Raw genomic sequence first — 21887 nt, forward strand, 5'->3', positions numbered from 1 at the left:
AGACAAAGATAAAATTTCGTTCATTCCCACTGTTAAAATTTATGCCTAGGCTAAGTTAATCTTTAATAAATATAGAGCTAAACATATTTTTTTTAAGAGAAGCTTAAACACTATAGTCAATAAGGACCAGCGGTGTTAAATTCAATAAAGTGGGAGGGTTTTTTATTGGTTTTTGAAGATGCTGATTAATTTCTTACGAGTAACTCTTTACTAGAAATAATTTTAAAAGTCAGTCAGCACTGTAAAGTGTAATTCTAGTGCTGGTACACATAAAGAAGACGGTAGTCTTGTGATTAATTGATGCCTTGTGACCTGATAATGTACCAAGTACTCCCTGACAAGAACCATAAAATATGTTTACATGGTGTCTCTACCATATTTACATGTTGTCATGTTTACATGGTGTCTCTGCCATGTTTACATGGTGTCTCTACCATATTTACATGTTGTCATGTTTACATGGTGTCTCTACCATATTTACATGTTGTCATGTTTACATGGTGTCTCCACCATGTTTACATGTTGCCATGTTTATGTGGTGTCTCCGCAATGTAAACATGCACTTCAGTTGACATAGGAAAGGGAGTTAAGAAAAATAAAGATCCTTGCTTTTTAAATAAGAACTTTAGATTAAAAATCAATAGGAGACCGATTTAGCAGAACACTGTAGGTGAATGTACGCATCTGATTTGTGAAGCTAATAAAAATGGACGTAAGGTATAATAAGGAACAATATCGTAACTGGAACAATACACAAATAACCTGCACGTAAGAGAGAGAAACAAACTTAATGACGACGTTTTGGTCCGAATTAGATCATTAACTATATGTTAGTTACTTGGTGTAATGGACGTAGGGTTAAGTTTGTGGATGTTCTCAGTTTGTATGAGGCAGCTGCGGTAGCAAAGAACCGGATAAACACCAGAGGTAGACTCAAATTTTTGCTCTCTCTCTCTTTCTCAGAAATTAAGACTACTGTAAGAATGACGGAATATATAATCGCAAATGATATTAAAAGACTTTTTATATTACTATTGACAAATAACTTTAAACTCATCTTTCAAATAAGGGAAATAAAAGGTCAGGTCAAAATCAGTGATCAATACCAACAAGTATATCAGTACATGTCAGTATTGATCATTAAAGCAGATGTTTCGCCCGCCGGGACTTTCTCAGTCCAATATAGAGTACCCAGTGGTCTTTCCTCTGAAAAAAATAAATAAGCGCACACAATAACATCAAAAGATAAATAATAATTACTTGAACACGTAACACAACACGAAAGTAATGTTAGAGAACTAATTTCTGGCACAATACGAAACATTTTCCTGCCATGTTTATTCATCTGAATTTATAGTACAGAATATATTTGAATTATTATTCACTTTTATAAGTATTGGTTGGATGGTTACAGTGTGAGAAATGTTGACAAACTCTTCGTTATGAAGGTTTATCATCCCTTGTTTGTAGTTCTTGCAAACAACACCTCTTAGCGAGTGTGTCAGTTCAATAAAACTGTGCTTCGGGTCGCAACGTTTTCGCTTCACACGCTGAGTGTCCGTGGTTCAATCCCCGGCATGGGTAGAAGCGTTGGGAATATTTCCTGACACCTACTGTCCCTCTTCACTTAGCAATAAGTAGGTACCTGAGTATTAGTCTACTGTTGTGGGTCGCATCCTGGGAGACAAGATTAAAGGACCACAGTGGAAATAAGAGCAGTCCTCGATGACGCACTATGCTGGGTTATCCTGTGTGGCTAAACCTCCCCAGGTGAAAAATTCCAACCAAATCTTATCTTTATCTTATCACAAGTGTTCCAGTTCTCATTTTTAATTCTTTGCACTCTGTATTACATATTTTTAAAGTTTTTAAATCACTGACCCTATTTATACATTTTCACCAGAAGTCTGGCAAACAAAATATAAGACACAGGCAACAGTTAGGCAACTCTCTGTACTAGACTGAAGAAACCTACTGTATAGGCGAAACGTTTCGGAATAAAGTTGCCTAACAACCTGTCGGTATTGTATACTATTTTGATAAACAAAATACAGCCCTAAGAATGTAGCTTTATAGATTTATTGGTACAATCACACTTATTCAATACAATTTATATTTGACTCGAGAAGCTTCCCTAACCATAGAAAATATCGCCAGAGTCTAATTCCTTTATAGGAAACTAGTAATATATTTTGGAATAAACACGACGAATTAATTCGAAAAGTTGAATTAATATCTCATACGGGGATACGGAGCTAAACACAAATTCATTATAAATAGACAGAAGGTGCAGACATATTTTACGATAGACTTTTTTTTTTTTAAACTGTAGCATCAAAAAATTAATACATATGTATATAAAGGCTGGTTGCAGTTTCTTGAACTATGAATGCTAATGATAGCTGCTGTACAGACTCAGGTTTAACCATGGTTTAACCTCTTTGGAACGAATTTGTCAGGGTTTTTAAAACACAAAAATGTAGTCAGTATGGACGATTCAAATTTCAGTCAGAGAAGAATATTATGGCAGGGAATACGGAGTCGTATTAGTGTCTAGTAACATGAGGGCAGTCCTGGGCTGCTTTCGCAAACATCTGGTCTCAGACCGGGCCGCGGGGGCGTTGACCCCCAAAACTCTCTCCAGGTATACTCCAGGTAAGCTCACCTATAATCCCGGTTCTGGAATAATGAAATCTTAATCATCAATATCAGTGTTACACGTATCAGTATCAGTATCATCAATATCAGTGTCACACGCATCAATCTCACCACTAAGACAGGCAAGTAGATCACTAGTTACTATTCTGTACGACTGGCAACAAATACTACTACCAAGATCCATTTTTACCAACAGCCTCGTCACTCAGGTGCCCACCAAGGTGGTTAACTGTCCCCAAATTATTGTAATATTGGCGGCCGCTAGGAGTTACAATGAGCCGGAAAAAAAAATGTTTCAAACCGTGTCACCCAGGATCATAGTTTCTTCTCCTTGTCATTGTAAACCGAAATTTACAAATTCAGATTGAAAACACTTTCAACAAAAAATAAAAGAAAATTCAAACTTTTGAAAATATTATATTTAAAAATGAAAAATAGTACGACAGGTATAAAAAAGAATATTCAAAATACTTCTAAACCTCCCAGGTTTTAACCATTAAATTTTTGTAAACAGCAGAGCACAGAAAGTTAGGTGTTACCTTGAAGGCTTCAGGTACTCCCAGGTACTCCCATAAAATTATAAGCAAGTCGTATGGTAAATCCGTCAGTATGTTGTGACACTTCTCAATACGCTGACACTGACCTCACACTTCTCAATACGCTGACACTGACCTCACACTCACTGAGGAGAACACTTCACCTCACAACGACTTAACGTCATGTTAGCTTAACAAGTAATTCCCTTGTTAGCTGTTGAATTTAAACCCTTTATGGTCATCTCAGTCCTTAATATCAACATAAAATAGGAGAACACAGATGCAACTACCCATAGATCATCATAAGGGAAATTTAAAAAAAAAAAACTGCCCATCACCGAGAAATCAGCATGAAATGGAAGTGAAGAGGAAACTTGCATTTGTGGTCACAGTGGTGCCTATGCTAACCTTCCTATGGTGTATAAATATACCTAGTTGGTCCAGTGGCTAACGCGTCGGTCTAGAGTTTTATGACTCTCTGACTGCGGGTTCTACCCCCACCCGTGGTATGATTTGTTTGCAATCTTGTCATTACGGTTTCGTGAGTCATGAGAACTAAGAGGAAATTACAGCTAGAATGTCAAGCCTCTGTGTGAGTGACAGAAAAAAAGATCCCGGGATAGTGCAGTGAAAGACAAGTGTTCCCTGAATAAACATAGTGTTTATCTTTTGTGATAACCAGTGTACAGCAAAGTGATAAAATACGAATGATAAAACATAAGGAAAAAACTAGTTAAGTGTGTCAGGCTGTCAGATAAATCCCTGATCCGGGGACTGAAATGTGTTTCAGTGATAAAAAAAAAAGGAATTATCACATAAAATGATATGACCAGAATTTCAGTACACAGTGGAAAGTCCTGGTGAATCTAAACTGTAGTGGAACGACTCACAAGGATACTAATTTAACATAAAGGAAGTGGTTTTTAACCTAAAACATGGCATAACGTGCGAGAAGTGCCACATGCATCCATGTAGTCTGTTACCGTCATAGACTGGCGGCATTACCCACCCTGGGAACCACATAGGCCTCGCTATACACAGTCCTCCACATACCACAATAAACTAACCTTAGAAAGAAATCGTGTGCTTGACTTGTGCTGTGTGTGACGATCGGGAAATGTACCTAAATTCGAGAAAAGTCTATGTGGTTATACACCATAAATGTTTTTAGTGGGATAGTCAGTCTCCGCATTTAATACATCTCACATACCGGTGTTATTGTCACCCTGAAACACGTCCCTGCGTGCAGAGCAGAAACAGGTTTCCTGGCACCCAGATTGCAAGTAGGATGGCAATACAATATACCTGCAGGACATGTGAAAAGGTCCTTGGGAAAATATCCAGGATTACATGCAACCTATATTTTTCCAAGCACCATGTCTCTTGTGCATGAATAAATATTACTTCCAAAAATGATATTCAACTGGAAAGATGTTTCTGGATCTGCAGTAAAGATGTGGGGCTTTGGAAAGGTTTCAGGAAAGTATTCAGAAGGGTAACAAAAATAAGCAGGAATACAAAGGGCAACTCTTGGATAGTCTACCCAAGATATATAGAATATGGAAGGAAGGACGAGGAGCAAAGTTTAACTTACAAAATGCCCAGACTACAACAGTTGACTCGAAAATAGAGACCCACTGAAAAAAATCACATTAAACGAAAGCATCAGCCAGCTCAGCCCCCAACCTCCTAGTGCTGATGCAGATTCGGCTAAAGACTCTACCACAGCCACCACTAGAACCCTAATAAAGCAACCACCATTACACAAAACCACAGTCTCCATTACAGATGTAGTAGAGGAAGAATCTGCTTCGGGGAAAAATGTTGGTCTCCTAGAAACAGCTGGTGGTGGTGCCTCTGGTATGGTTACCGAAGATGTAGTGTTGTTCTAGAAACTGCACAAATTGAGAACACTTCTACCATTAATTCTAGCCAACAAAAAGCAAAATGGTGCTAATTCTATGTTTGGGGCATCTGTAAGCATGGAAAAACAAATGGGATGTGCAAACTATGAGCACCCCAAAAAATCCCGCGACTTCCTGTCTAAAGGAGTGTGTCGTTCTACCTCCTGTAAACTCTTCTACCCTGAAATGTGCCACTCATCAGTCCTCCAAAAACAATACTGTAACACCAACTGTCCTGAGTACCATTTAAAAAGGATCAGGAGGTACAGACCCCATAAAACAAACCAGAGCAGTTACGACAATCGCACGCCAAGTGATTTTTTTAGTGGCAGGAAACGAGGAAAGATAATGGAAAGTTCAGAGACCTACACAAAAGACCACTTTGACCGTGAAATATGAATAATAGGGTACAACTTTTTTAGATGATGAAACATAAAGAACAGGCAACAAGGCATGGGGGGGGGCGGGGGGCTGTATCCCAAGGAGTCGCTCACTTGCACAGAGATACTGAACACCACAAATGATGTAGTTGAAATTCTAACACTAAATATCGAGAACCAAAACTTAGTCATTGTGGTTGTATACAAGCCACCAGATTCAATTTCTTAACAGTTCAAGGAAATTATTGAAAATTTATTAATGTCTGGAAAACTTTCCAATCCCAGCCCCAAACATTTTGCTGCTTGGTGATTTCAGTCTAATTCATACAAAACGGAAGAATGTAGAAAATAATCTTATAGAAGAGACAATATCTGGAGGCAGCTCAGATGAAAATTCACACACACACTTGAGTTGCTGAATCTCTGCAATAAATACAACCTAAGCCAACATATAGTTGAGCCAGCAAGACTGGAAAACACACTTAACCTTATTTTCACAAATAATGAAGGTCTGGTGAGAAACATAATTATATAAACTGCTACTTTGAATCACACTCTAATTAAAGTCCAGATTTACATGCACAGGGGCCCCGACCAGCAAAATGCATACAGCAACGAGGGTGTCTTCACCAAATTCAAATTCATCATCAACTGGGATCAGGTAAACTATGTCCTAAATGAAACATGGGAAGATATCTTAAATAACATGGACCCTAACCAGTGCCTTGAAAGGATCAACTTTCTGGCAAGGGAAATATGTTCAATGCATATTCCCCCAAGAAACAAGAAGAGAAGAAGTGAAATGGAGAGAGAGAGACGTTCCCTCTACAGGAGAAGGTAAAGACTCACTGAGATCCTCAAGGGGGGCTGGATTATCTGAAATATAGAAGGAAGCGGTGACTGGAGAAGAGGAAAATACTGAATTTCAGTTAAATGATTCATACAGGATCCAGGAGAGACAGGAGGAGCTAAAAGCAATTAGTGAAATCGAAATTCAAAATATTTTTTTCATATGCCAAAAAAAAGGCAAAAACCATATCTAGTTTTGAGCCCCTGCTCAGACAAGATGGATCTTACACAAGTGACAGCAAAGAAATGAGTGAGATACTCAAGTTTTAATATGACACTGTGTTTACCGAGCCATTAATCAGTATAAAGATCGACAATCCAATTTTTTTTTTCATAAATGAGCCTCAAAACCCTGTCAATGAATATCAAATTTGGACATAACCCTAACTCCACTGGACTTTGAAAAAACCATTGACAACATGCCCATGCACACAGCCCCAGGCTCAGACTCATGGAACTCCGTGTTCATTAAAAAGTGCAACAAACCAGACACATTGTGTATTCTCTTAGAGTACTAAAGGCGTCCCTACTTTTCATTGTGAGTATATTGCACCGTCTGACCAGTCCTGCTTTCGTTGGGAGTGATTTCTGTGTTCAGATTTGAGACCAGCGTCACTAGGATTTTCCAGGTGTAGATTATTATGCATTTCTCTCGCCTCCGCTCTATTGTGTGATTAGAGTTTGTAGTATACTCAGTTATAGTTATTATTTCATTCAGTTTTCTATAATGTAGTAGTTGAAATTTGTCTTCATTGAACATCAAATTGTTTTCCGTTGGCCATTGAAAAACTTGGTTTATATCTACTTGGAGATTTACTGTAACCTCAGTGGATGAAAGTCTCATGGAGATTCTAGTATCGTCTGCATAGGACACGGCGCTATGGTTTACATCTCAGTATGCTTGATATGAGGATGAGGAACAGGATGGGGGCGAGTACTGTGCCTTGTGGAACAGAACTTTTTACTGTGGTACCCTCTAACTTAACTTAATTAGTGTGCGGGGCCCAAAACTGTTAAATAGCCTCCCACCAGGCTTAGGGGGAATTACCAATAGACCCCTGGCTGTCTTCAAGAGGGAGCTGGACAGATAAAGTCAGTACCCGATCAGCCGGGCTGTGGTTCGTACACAACAGTAACAGCCTGGTTGATCAGGCCATGATCCCACCAGGAGGCCTGATCAAGAACTTGGCCCCGGAACATCCCCATCATGCACACTCGGGAAAGCTGCCAGAGCACAATATATATTTAACATGCAATCCATGGCCGAGGTACCTGTTGACAATACAGTGACAGATACACTCGTCCTGACAGGAGAGTGAAGGAATGTTAACTCAAACTAGTGCACCACTCCCACAGTAATATACCACTCACAAAGTGAGTACCACTCGGTACAAGTGTACCAGTCAGAGTGACCGTAGTGTACCACACAGTGTATGTGCTGCAAGCTGTTTTAAAAAAAAATATCAAGGTCTTATTGTTGGTAAATGCCTGTCGTGTGTTTTAATTAGTGGAATAATCTCTTTATCCAACATTATTAGTACTAAGTTTCACATTATGATACTCGTTAGCCTTAATTTTGATGAATTAGACATGTGCAACACTTGGGTATCTTTGTGGAAACGTTTCGCCACACAGTGGCTTCAGTCCAATACAAAGAATGGCGAAAATCAGGAGTTTGAGGTAATCAGTCCCTCAGCCTGGAGTCTATGGAATCAGTCCATCAGTCTTGATAATACAGAGTATGTGGAAGGGGCTTATATGCCGCAGACAGACGAGGTGAAGTAGTTGTAGGCGGTGTCACCTTGGAATGATTAAATCGACTCCAGACTGAGGGACTGATTACCTCAAACTCCTCATTTTCACCATTCTTTTGTATTGAACTGAAGCCACTGTGGCGAAACGTTTCCACAAAGATACCCAAGTGTTGTGTTGTGCAATTTATCAACTTGTCGGTTCTCTGAACCATTTATGTACAATCTTAATTATCCACATGTAATGTATTCATGGGAGAAACATCCGAAGTTAATTAGCGCTTTAAAAAGGTCTGCAATTTATGTACTATTCAATTTTGGACGCCCTTTTCAACTGTATTTTGGAAATACAATACACAAAATAGGTTTGTAAAGAGCTGTATTTCAAACCCCTATGGAAATTAGAAAGCCAAAAATCATTGTTGTATGTTTATTGTTTATTTTAGAAATTTCGTATTAGCGTATATGTTTCAGGGTCCCATTATATCTTATGATACTTTTTATATATTGATAATTTTTATATATATAACATTGTACCACAAGGTTCGGTTATGTCTGAGCTGCGCAGTACGACACTGCGCACGAGTGGAAATTCAGACTTACCCACGCACACTAATACCAAACCACTGGTCTGCCAACTCACTGGATTGGTTTTTCTTTTACATCCAGCACTCAAAGATTTCTTCAGGAAGATGTTGAAGAAAACCAGATGCTGACGGGATGAGGGAATGGTGGAGTGAGGTGTGTCCATCACACTTGTCTTCACAGAACTTTATTCTTGACTTCTGCAATGATTATTACGAGACAGTGCTAGAAAGGATAGCTCCAATTGCTTTTGCAGTTGGTATGCACCATCGGGAAACCTCTCTAAATGAGGTTCATAACACGTCTGTTTCCTGATGATGTTGTATCCTCTCCTGGAATACAAAACACTCTCCAATATTACTTTCGAGTGTATGAAGTTATATTGTTCTCTCCCATATCATCAAAGTCAATCGACTTGCTTACAGGTAGCGTCCGATCACCTGTAAGGAGCATTGATATAGAGGACGCCAGCTGACAAAGGTGACGGCGTCCACGTCCATCACGTTGATTGAAAACGATGATTTAAGGCTTTGTTGGATTTTTAAACACTACATAAACTTCAGCTGGGGTTTAGTCTTTGTCTTGCTCTCCAAGATGCCTTCATTCTTGCCTTCACCTTAGTGGACTTTTGTTACCTAAAATACGATAGAAATATATTTAGACAGGGTCATGGTATACTGTACAAGAGCCTTAACGACCCTTTAATGCACAACCAGAATCCCTATTTTACGGGTTAAACTAAAAGAAATAGACACACCCCTCGGTGTCAATAGCCTTTTGCTATACGAGGTTCCTTACCGCTGCTTTAGCACTGGACATTAAAATATACTCCCAGGGTGAATATTTAAAAAATCCGGGTAAACAACCCGCAAAGTTGAATGATGTTACATAAATTTGACTAAAATTCCTTTTCCTAAAATATAGAAGTATACAACATGACGCATTTATCTCAAAATTGACGTACCTTGCTGGTGTATTCATTTACGCTGGTCAACACAGCACGGTTGTGTTCACGTCACAGCGACGCAAACGTCTGAGGAAACATGTACATTACAGTGATTAGCATGTCCTTCATAAGACGTTACTACATAATTAATAATCAAAATATAAGAACAATTAACCTCTCAAACTCAATGAAATTAACAAGAGGGTAAAAAGATTTTCAATAAAAATTAGAAAGTAAAATGTTATGTTATAGGCTTTCCATTATGTTTATATATATATATATATATATATATATATATATATATATATATATATATATATATATATATATATATATATATATATATATATATATATATATATATATATATATATATATATATATATATATATATTATACATATATATATATATATTATATATATATATATATATATATATATATATATTATATATATATATATACACATATATATATATATATATATATATATATACATGTATATATATATATATATATATATATATATATATATATATATATATATGTATACATGTATATATATATATACACACAAGGTTAGTTTAAGAAAGATTTGTCGGGAAACAGGACAAGTGTTTTCTGACGCGAGTCTTAGTCATATAATGACCAGGAGCCGGAGCTTTTGGTCATCTGACCAAGGCCTTAAACTTAAAGGAAGCGTTAAAAACGTAGAAAACTGGAAAAAAATCAGGTTTGACGCAGGGAAGGTAGAACTGTAATTCCTAGAATAAAAAATCCTCGATGGACATTAAAGCCCCCTCGTAGACACTGCAACACGCAACACACATTACAAAAGCCTTCAGTGGAATAAGATTTCGCTCCGTGTAGAGCTGTTAAGTCATGAGGTTCGTTTTGTAACTTTTGTTCGTCTTCGCTATTGTCTGCGGTACACTAACGGGAGGTGCCCACCTTGGGTACGGTGATAGTGAGGATCCCATCAGGAGACATAGTAGACGTCATGCTCTCTATCTTTTGAAGGCCAGGGAAGGAGAAGCGACGTCTCCAGTTGTGGTGGAAAGCCGAGGAGTTTACCTCGTCCTCGTTGCTCACTTCCACCACTAACTCGTTACCATCTACCACATCAACTCTCACGCCTCTATTTACGAAGTCGCTTACGTCCATCTTAACCTGAATATTGTAGAGAAGAATAGCTGTTAATGTACAGATACAAGGGAGGAAAATAGTCCTTAGTGCACTGATACAAGAGAGAAGTCCTTAATATTAATGTATTAAAGGACCTTCCCCTTCTATTCAAGTATTTAATACAGTAATACAAAGGGTAAAAATTTTTAATGAACTGATGTAAAGAAATCACGTGAGTATAAAGACAAACAAAATGTCTTTCAGATATATTGAAAATTTTATATTTACTTAGAGGATATCGAGAGGAAAAAAAAGAAACAAAATCACATTCCCTGGGAGAAATTCTTCAGTTATTTGCCCTTGATTATAGCTATAAAAACGTGATACACTCTGCTTCTATAAACATAAAGTAACATTGCACCTGACAGTGATTGAGTTTGCTTTGCGGAGGCAGTTGCCTCAAGGTTATAGTGAGGCAGTAGTGAGTCAACTCACTTTAACAGGTGACATCACCTGTCTCAATAGAGGTGACAGTCCCCTTTCTTACTGCTTTTATGCTTATTTTTTTCAAGTAATGGATTACATTAAGCAGGAAGCTATTGTGTGTGTGTGTGTGTGTGTGTGTGTGTGTGTGTGTGTGTGTGTGTGTGTGTGTGTGTGTGTGTGTGTGTGTGTGTGTGTGTGTGTGTGTGTGTGTGTGTTTTGCAAACGGGCGAAATTATTTACATTATCTCAATCCACAGCAGGATTTGAACCTGTGAACTCTGCATCAAAGTACACAGTACTTTTGCCACAGAATAGGTATGGGTGCTTAGCCGAAGCTAGGCGGTGGATCCCATACCCCGGAGCACCAGCCTTGCAATAAATTCTATTAAATCCATGGCAAAAGTACTGTGTACTTTGGTGCAAAGTGCGCAGGTTCGAATCCTGCCGTTCTTCTTGATTCGCCGGTACTCTCCCGGCCCGGGTCTTCTCCAGATGGTGACTCGGCCTTGGCTCCCTATCTTGAGAGTGTCTGAGACCTATGTCTGCCATGGGAGGAGATATAAACACCTCTTCATCTTCTGGGACCAACTGTCCCCAAGCCTAGCCTTATTCCCCGCCCTCAAGGGGCTCGTAGGGAGAAGCTAGGCCTCTGATCTGCCAAAGTCCCCGCCCCAGGGGAGGCTCGTGGGAACGGCAATCCTGCCTTGGATAAGATAATGTTTACATACAGAAGAGTCTATTATGCTTTTGTGTGTGTGCCGGGATGAACAGTGGCTCCCGCTTTTAACTGACGTGATTATTGCAATCAAGACGAAGTGATAAACACGTAAGGGGGAGGGGTCATACATTACCTGGGAGAGTAGCTAATTCCTTTGATCAAGAACACTTGAGCATCACCACGCCAACCATTGAGGGTCTGATCGTGAAATAGCTGTCATATCTATTTTTGAAGCGATGTGGAGGTCTCTAGACCTTCGAAGAGCACTATCTCTGTTCACCTCATTTCACTTCTCTACCACTCATATTTAAGGAATGTTTCGGGGACATTAGAGGCTGGTCGGGCTGTGCAATTTCCAGCTATGAGTCTGCCGTCCCTCTTTTCTTCTAGTTCCGTCTCTACTAAAGTCTACCCTCGATGTTTATGCCGTCATCGTCTCCCCTCATTACCGGTTCCTTACTCCCATTCTTCATATTTCACCTAGCGTTGTTTCAAGCACCGGCCGACGTCCACTACTTGGGTCTAAGTTTCCACTTTGTTTTACTAGGCGAGGGGCGCCACACCGGTGCTACATCCTCGGTAGTGTACGAATTATTAATGCGAACTGCAGACAAAGACACATCTTACCTGATGACAAGTGTCATCTTCAGAGACTGTGGCGAGCTGACTGGCACTGTACGTGAAGCAGGTGTGTCGCTGTGCGGGGGCCATGTTGATTTCCTTTCCTCTTTAATTCGTTATTCACACTTAACACACTGTACTGAGATAATACTGCTTGCAACGCCACAGGCACCAGCTGGGAGAGGAGAGAGCCTCGTGCCTCCCCGTCTCTGCCTTTTATGCCTTCAGCTTCCCACCCGTTGTGCGCCTGCGTCATTGACGTCACTACGATGTGCTGCCATCATTGGAACTCCCGAGTAACCTTGAGTATTATTCAGCATTTTATTCATTTTCCTGTCTTATTTAAGCCTTCGTATCACACATTTTACAAACCCTTAACAGCAGCAAGTCCTAGACAAAGTTAAAGCAATCCATTTATTACAGAGAGCCGAGAATCTACTTTGAAATTCCATTTTAGGTAATGTTTGTTTCACCCTGAATACAGGGCGACCCGTCGCTGATGACGCAATCTACACACAAAAAAAAATCTCCCATACGAGAAATATGCGGTAATGTTAATTTATAACTGACTTTCGTAGAATGAGTTGGAGAATTGTTCTTAGAGAATCTTTCCAGAATAGTTTATTTCGGTACGCATACACACGAATCTTGTATATTTACGTTTGAGAATACTGGTATGATTTATTTTTTCTACTGTGCTTTATTGTATCCTAGATCTAGGCTTTAAATGATAAGATATTACAAGGACTCCACTGGAAATAAGTCACTTTGATTTTTTTTTCTTATTCTAGGCAATATACATTTATGTTAGTAGGTATAACTGTACTTATGTGTATCTGTACCTAAATAAACTTACTTATATCAGTTGTTTAATTCTGTTTTCACGTCCGCAATGTATTTCAAGTGACGGAGGTCTGGAATATAATTCATTACTGTAAGACTTACGTTCCTAGTTACTTAACCTATCCTTAATTATTCTCTACCTAACTAGTGCCTGTTTAATTGGTGGCTGCTAAGTTAGCGCCTAATAACTGGTGCCTACTTAGTGCCTATTTAACCGATATATAGTTAACTGGGGTCAAATTGATTAATATTTACTTAATTGATTCTTAATTAGTGCCTATTTATTTGGGCCTTATTTAGTTAGCCTACTAAATTGATGCTTGCTTAATTGGTGTCTATATGGAAAAAAAATCTTAATTATTATTGATTAATTTCACTTTTTCGTTCTGTTGACTGGATCGTTCTGTTGACTGGATTATTCTGTTGACTGGATCGTTCTGTTGACTGGATTATTCTGTTGACTGGATCATTCTGTTGTATGGATCGTTCTGTTGACTGGATCATTCTGTTGACTGGATCATTCTGTTGACTGGATCATTCTGTTGAATGGATCGTTCTGTTGACTGGATCGTTCTGTTGACTGGATCATTCTGTTGACTGGATCATTCTGTTGAATGGATCGTTCTGTTGACTGGAGCATTCTGTTGACTGGATAATTCTGTTGAATGGATCGTTCTGTTGAATGGATCGTTCTGTTGAATAGATCGTTCTGTTGAAGGGATCATTCTGTTGAATGGATCTTTCTGTTCAGTGTTGATCACTGTTGAACGGAGTTTATTATTGAATGGAACTCTGTTGATGGAGCCTTCTGTTAACTTATAAATTATATCCGGAAGAGAACTTACTTTAGCCTCCCTGCTACTCAAACTTTCTCTGGATTCAATAAGGAAACCCCCACAAGCAACTCTTGTAAACAAAGCTAGAACCAGTGAAGGAGGAACTGCAGTGTTTGTGGTTGGCTTCCGTTGGTAGTGTCAGGTGTCAAGTACACGAGTGAAAAGATTTTCCACATAGATAGAGCAAAGTGGAATGAATAACTCTGCCTTTTCCTGTCGACCTGAGAAACACACACACACACACAAATATATATGTATATATATATATATATATATATACTTATATATATATAAGTGTATATATATATATTTTTTTATTTTTTATTATCACACCGGCCGATTCCCACCAAGGCAGGGTGGCCCGAAAAAGAAAAACTTTCACCATCATTCACTCCATCACTGTCTTGCCAGAAGGGTGCTTTACACTACAGTTTTTAAACTGCAACATTAACACCCCTCCTTCAGAGTGCAGGCACTGTACTTCCCATCTCCAGGACTCAAGTCCGGCCTGCCGGTTTCCCTGAATCCCTTCATAAATGTTACTTTGCTCACACTCCAACAGCACGTCAAGTATTAAAAACCATTTGTCTCCATTCACTCCTATCAAACACGCTCACGCATGCCTGCTGGAAGTCCAAGCCCCTCGCACACAAAACCTCCTTTACCCCCTCCCTCCAACCCTTCCTAGGCCGACCCCTACCCCGCCTTCCTTCCACTACAGACTGATACACTCTTGAAGTCATTCTGTTTCGCTCCATTCTCTCTACATGTCCGAACCACCTCAACAACCCTTCCTCAGCCCTCTGGACAACAGTTTTGGTAATCCCGCACCTCCTCCTAACTTCCAAACTACGAATTCTCTGCATTATATTCACACCACACATTGCCCTCAGACATGACATCTCCACTGCCTCCAGCCTTCTCCTCGCTGCAACATTCATCACCCACGCTTCACACCCATATAAGAGCGTTGGTAAAACTATACTCTCATACATTCCCCTCTTTGCCTCCAAGGACAAAGTTCTTTGTCTCCACAGACTCCTAAGTGCACCACTCACTCTTTTTCCCTCATCAATTCTATGATTCACCTCATCTTTCATAGACCCATCCGCTGACACGTCCACTCCCAAATATCTGAATACGTTCACCTCCTCCATACTCTCTCCCTCCAATCTGATATTCAATCTTTCATCACCTAATCTTTTTGTTATCCTCATAACCTTACTCTTTCCTGTATTCACCTTTAATTTTCTTCTTTTGCACACCCTACCAAATTCATCCACCAATCTCTGCAACTTCTCTTCAGAATCTCCCAAGAGCACAGTGTCATCGGCAAAGAGCAGCTGTGACAACTCCCACTTTGTGTGTGATTCTTTATCTTTTAACTCCACGCCTCTTGCCAAGACCCTCGCATTTACTTCTCTTACAACCCCATCTATAAATATATTAAACAACCACGGTGACATCACACATCCTTGTCTAAGGCCTACTTTTACTGGGAAAAAATTTCCCTCTTTCCTACATACTCTAACTTGAGCCTCACTATCCTCGTAAAAACTCTTCACTGCTTTCAGTAACCTACCTCCTACACCATACACTTGCAACATCTGCCACATTGCCCCCCTATCCACCCTGTCATACGCCTTTTCCAAATCCATAAATGCCACAAAGACCTCTTTAGCCTTATCTAAATACTGTTCACTTATATGTTTCACTGTAAACACCTGGTCCACACACCCCCTACCTTTCCTAAAGCCTCCTTGTTCATCTGCTATCCTATTCTCCGTCTTACTCTTAATTCTTTCAATTATAACTCTACCATACACTTTACCAGGTACACTCAACAGACTTATCCCCCTATAATTTTTGCACTCTCTTTTATCCCCTTTGCCTTTATACAAAGGAACTATGCATGCTCTCTGCCAATCCCTAGGTACCTTACCCTCTTCCATACATTTATTAAATAATTGCACCAACCACTCCAAAACTATATCCCCACCTGCTTTTAACATTTCTATCTTTATCCCATCAATCCCGGCTGCCTTACCCCCTTTCATTTTACCTACTGCCTCACGAACTTCCCCCACACTCACAACTGGCTCTTCCTCACTCCTACAAGATGTTATTCCTCCTTGCCCTATACACGAAATCACAGCTTCCCTATCTTCATCAACATTTAACAATTCCTCAAAATATTCCTTCCATCTTCCCAATACCTCTACCTCTCCATTTAATAACTCTCCTCTCCTATTTTTAACTGACAAATCCATTTGTTCTCTAGGCTTTCTTAACTTGTTAATCTCACTCCAAAACTTTTTCTTATTTTCAACAAAATTTGTTGATAACATCTCACCCACTCTCTCATTTGCTCTCTTTTTACATTGCTTCACCACTCTCTTAACTTCTCTCTTTTTCTCCATATACTCTTCCCTCCTTGCATCACTTCTACTTTGTAAAAACTTCTCATATGCTAACTTTTTCTCCCTTACTACTCTCTTTACATCATCATTCCACCAATCACTCCTCTTCCCTCCTGCACCCACTTTCCTGTAACCACAAACTTCTGCTGAACACTCTAACACTACATTTTTAAACCTACCCCATACCTCTTCGACCCCATTGCCTATGCTCTCATTAGCCCATCTATCCTCCAATAGCTGTTTATATCTTACCCTAACTGCCTCCTCTTTTAGTTTATAAACCTTCACCTCTCTCTTCCCTGATGCTTCTATTCTCCTTGTATCCCATCTACCTTTTACTCTCAGTGTAGCTACAACTAGAAAGTGATCTGATATATCTGTGGCCCCTCTATAAACATGTACATCCTGAAGTCTACTCAACAGTCTTTTATCTACCAATACATAATCCAACAAACTACTGTCATTTCGCCCTACATCATATCGTGTATACTTATTTATCCTCTTTTTCTTAAAATATGTATTACCTATAACTAAACCCCTTTCTATACAAAGTTCAATCAAAGGGCTCCCATTATCATTTACACCTGGCACCCCAAACTTACCTACCACACCCTCTCTAAAAGTTTCTCCTACTTTAGCATTCAAGTCCCCTACCACAATTACTCTCTCACTTGGTTCAAAGGCTCCTATACATTCACTTAACATCTCCCAAAATCTCTCTCTCTCCTCTGCATTCCTCTCTTCTCCAGGTGCATACACGCTTATTATGACCCACTTCTCGCATCCAACCTTTACTTTAATCCACATAATTCTTGAATTTACACATTCATATTCTCTTTTCTCCTTCCATAACTGATCATTTAACATTACTGCTACCCCTTCCTTTGCTCTAACTCTCTCAGATACTCCAGATTTAATCCCATTTATTTCCCCCCACTGAAACTCTCCTACCCCCTTCAGCTTTGTTTCGCTTAGGGCCAGGACATCCAACTTCTTTTCATTCATAACATCAGCAATCATCTGTTTCTTGTCATCCGCACTACATCCACGCACATTTAAGCAACCCAGTTTTATAAAGTTTTTCTTCTTCTCTTTTTTAGTAATTGTATACAGGAGAAGGGGTTACTAGCCCATTGCTCCCGGCATTTTAGTCGCCTCATACGACACGCATGGCTTACGGAGGAAAGATTCTTTTCCACTTCCCCATGGACAATAGAAGAAATAAAAAAGAACAAGAGCTATTTAGAAAAAGGAGAAAAACCTAGATGTATGTATATATATATATGCATGTGCGTGTCTGTGAAGTGTGACCAAAGTGTAAGTAGGAGTAGCAAGATATCCCTGTTATCTTAGCGTGTTTATGAGACAGAAAAAGAAACCAGCAATCCTACCATCATGCAAAACAGTTACAGGTTTTTGTTTCACAGTCATCTGGCAGGACGGTAGTACTTCCCTGGGTGGTTGCTGTCTACCAACCTACTACCTTATATATATATATATATATATATATATATATATATGTATATATATATTGAACTATGTTGTATAGTGTTAATGTTTCTTCATCAGTGAAGGGCTCTTCGTTCAAGGAACTGGAGCTATTCTCAACTTCCTTGGATCAAGCTTGACCACCTCTCATTCTCCATACTATGTATATTTACCTGAGGATTTACCGGTTCCTACAGCATAGCAATTATTATAATGATAAGATTATTATTATTATTATTATTATTATTATTATTATTATTATTATTATTATTATTATTATTATTATTATACGGATTATATTTTAGATATATTAACGTTTAATCTATTATAGCCCACTTCCTATACTCATATTTTCTCCGATATGTTCTGCATAACAATGGTATTTATGCATGTACACCTAAATGCTGGGATGAACATGACACATTTCTGTACAAACATTGTGTCATGCTGGGATAAACATTACTACCACTATATATGGCATAAAATCATCTAGCACTTCTATTGATAAGGAATTCGATGGCTAGTAAAGTATATGCCTCACCTGCAATGATACCTTTCATCTTCCTTGTCCACCAGGTGACTAACAGCCCACATATTACGTAACATCAAGCCGGAGCTGAGAGTGCCATATTTGGCATCTTAAAAGGGCCATTTATGGCACATCTGGAGTGAGTCAGGCTCCGCCCAAGCGTTCTCATCAAGGGAATGAGACATTCGCCTGTAAGACTGTTTTTTTTTTGTAATTCCCACAACATTCCTGTGAATTTGTTGAATGTTCATGCTTTTGGGAAAGTGTCTCGTGACGGGGGAATGTTTGGGTTAGATGTTGTTGGTTGATGTTGAGTGGTGGACCGTCTGGCAGTGGGGTGTGATGACATCAGAAGGTACGCAGGTATCGTACGTGTAAACATTGGTCTCTCAGGGTATACACACTGAGAGGTATGTATCTCTCAATATACACTGAGAAGTATGCATTATCAGTGGATATACACTGAGAGGTATGTATTTATCATTGTATATACACTAAAATGTGTGTACCTCTCAGTGTATGTATACACTGAGAGGTATGAATCTGTGTATAAACACTGAGAGGTATGTATTTCTTATTTTATGTACACTAAGAGGTATGTACTCAATGTGTCTACACTGAGAGGTATATTTCTGATAGTTTACCTTGTTCCCCACTTTAGAGACTAGCAGTGTACAAGTGACACTGATTCACTGTCTTTATGCTCCTTCAAACAACCATCCAGCTTCACAAACAAACGCAATTTTCTTGTTAAAATATACTCCTAAAAAGTATATTTTCTGTTAATATATCCTTCATATTGAATATAAACTGTAAATCATACAAAAGTGAACTCCACACCATAACCATTATACATATGTCCTCCTGCGGACGGTTATACCTTCAAACAATGTCGAAAAACCCTAAAGGTATTCCCTCCATCTTACAACATTCAGTACGACCTAAGAATATTACATCATTTCATGTATCAACTAAAGTTTTCTACCTTCAGTTAAAATTAAAGTTCAAACTCATCCAATTGATGACAGTTGCCATTGTTATCAATGACCAGATCCTCTCATGCTTATGCCATTCAGTATTTCTCTTAATATACAAACAATACAAGATATTCCTTAAATAGTTGCTTCATCCTGTATATATATTCCTACTATACCATGGAAAAAGCCCTCTGAGAAGATGACCACTTCCCATATTATATATCTTCTGACATTTTTAACAATATTTATGAAATGGACAAACATGGTTAACAATATGAACTTAAAAAACATCAGTTATAATTATCCTCCATAAACCTTTCTCTTCCTGACAACACACAATCTCCCCCTTTTGACCCCCCCCCATGTTACCCCCCCATGTTACCCCCCCATGTTAGGTTCTAAATTCCCGGTGTATGTTACATATTACTAACTAACACTAGTGAGTACCTTATATCTCACAAGATACGGGATGGGTAGGTAACTACTACCTACGGGATGGGTAAGTGACTACTGCCCACGGGATGGGTAGGTGACTACTGCCTACTTGATGGGTAGGTAACTACCACCCACGGGATGGGTAGGTGACTACTACCCACGGGATGGGTAAGTGACTACTGCCCACGGGATGGGTAGGTGACTACTGCCCACGGGATGGGTAGGTGACTACTGCCCACGGGATGGGTAGGTGACTACTGCTCACGGGATGGGTAGGTGACTACTACCCACGGGATGGGTAGGTGACTACTGCCCACGGGATGGGTAGGTGACTACTGCCCACGGGATGGGTAGGTGACTACCACCCACGGGATGGGTAGGTGACTACTGCCCACGGGATGGGTAGGTGACTACTGCTCACGGGATGGGTAGGTGACTACTACCCACGGGATGGGTAGGTGACTACTGCCCACGGGATGGGTAGGTGACTACTGCCCACGGGATGGGTAGGTGACTACTGCCCACGGGATGGATAGGTGACTACTGCCCACGGGATGGGTAGGTGACTACTGCCCACGGGATGGGTAGGTGACTGCTGCCCACGGGATGGGTAGGTGACTACTGCCCACGGGATGGATAGGTGACTACTGCCCACGGGATGGGTAGGTGACTACTGCCCACGGGATGGGTAGGTGACTACTGCCCACGGGATAGATGACCACCGTCCGCAGGATGGGTATAAAGTGCATAAGAAAGTTATACAAAGAAAACTATCTCTCAAAACTATCCCTGAAAAACTAAGGCTAGTTGACAAAGCATTCCCAGCCATTCAGGGAAGCGCTACCATCCCATCCCGTCACATAACTGAAAAGCAAAGCCGTTTACCATTTCTGTCATTCTGGCAGGATTACTAACATTTTTTGCTGTCATGAACACGTAAGAGCACAGTCATATCATACAAACTTCTATTCACATTCAGTACACATACACACACAGTGGGCGCCGGTGACGAGCGGGGTCCCACAGGGGTCAGTCCTGAGACCAGTGCTATTCTTGGTATATGTGAACGACATGACGGAAGGGATAGACTCAGAAGTGTCCCTGTTTGCAGATGATGTGAAGTTAATGAGGAGAATTAAATCAGATGCGGACCAGGCAGGTCTACAAAGAGACTTAGACAGGCTGGATGTGTGGTCCAGCAACTGGCTCCTAGAATTTAACTCTGCCAAATGCAAAGTCATGAAGATCGGAGAAGGGCAAAGAAGACTGCAGACAGAGTATAGGCTAGGAGGCCAAAGACTGCAAACCTCACTCAAGGAGAATGACCTAGGAGTGAGTATAATACCGAGTACATCGCCAGAAGCACACATTAACCAGATAACTCCTGCGGCATATGGGCGCTTTATACACTGTGTACGTCAGGCCCATACTGGAGTACGCAGCACCAATTTGGAACCCACACCTGGTCAAACACGTCAAGAAATTAGAGAAAGTGCAAAGGTTTGCAACAAAGCTGGTTCCAGAGCTAAGGGGAAAAATACTATGAAGAAAGGTTAAGGGAGAGCGGTCTGACGACACTGGAGGACAGGAGGGTCAGGGGAGACATGATAACGACATACAAAATACTGCGTGAAATGGACAAGGTGGACAGAGACAGGATGTTCCAGAGATGGGACACAGAAACAAAGGGCCACAAATGGAAGCTGAAGACTCAGATGAGTCAAAGGGATGTTAGGTAGTATTTCTTCAGCCACAGAGTTGTTAGAAAGTGGAATAGTCTGGCAAGCGATGTAGTGGAGG

At 39.9% G+C, this 21887-nt stretch overlaps 1 protein-coding gene across 2 annotated transcripts; it reads right to left on the minus strand.

The window, feature by feature from the left end:
- Positions 1-8494: 8494 nt before the first annotated feature.
- LOC128696304 (uncharacterized) lies at positions 8495-12774 on the minus strand. Of its 2 annotated transcripts, XR_008408138.2 has the most exons (4): positions 12566-12772; positions 10561-10779; positions 9628-9696; positions 8495-9298 (listed from the first exon to the last, which is right to left on the minus strand). XR_008408138.2 is itself a non-coding variant. In XM_053787484.2 (3 exons), the coding sequence occupies exons 1-3, from the start codon at positions 12647-12649 to the stop codon at positions 9679-9681; spliced, it is 321 nt and encodes a 106-aa protein (XP_053643459.1). In that variant the 5' UTR covers positions 12650-12774; the 3' UTR covers positions 9625-9678. The 2 variants fall into 2 exon arrangements, 1 of the variants encoding a protein (XP_053643459.1); XM_053787484.2 differs by lacking the exon at positions 8495-9298 and having other exon boundaries at positions 9625-9696; positions 12566-12774.
- Positions 12775-21887: the final 9113 nt, after the last annotated feature.

The sequence above is a fragment of the Cherax quadricarinatus genome, chromosome 39 (genome assembly GCF_038502225.1).
Source record: "Cherax quadricarinatus isolate ZL_2023a chromosome 39, ASM3850222v1, whole genome shotgun sequence".
Taxonomy (NCBI): domain Eukaryota; kingdom Metazoa; phylum Arthropoda; class Malacostraca; order Decapoda; family Parastacidae; genus Cherax; species Cherax quadricarinatus.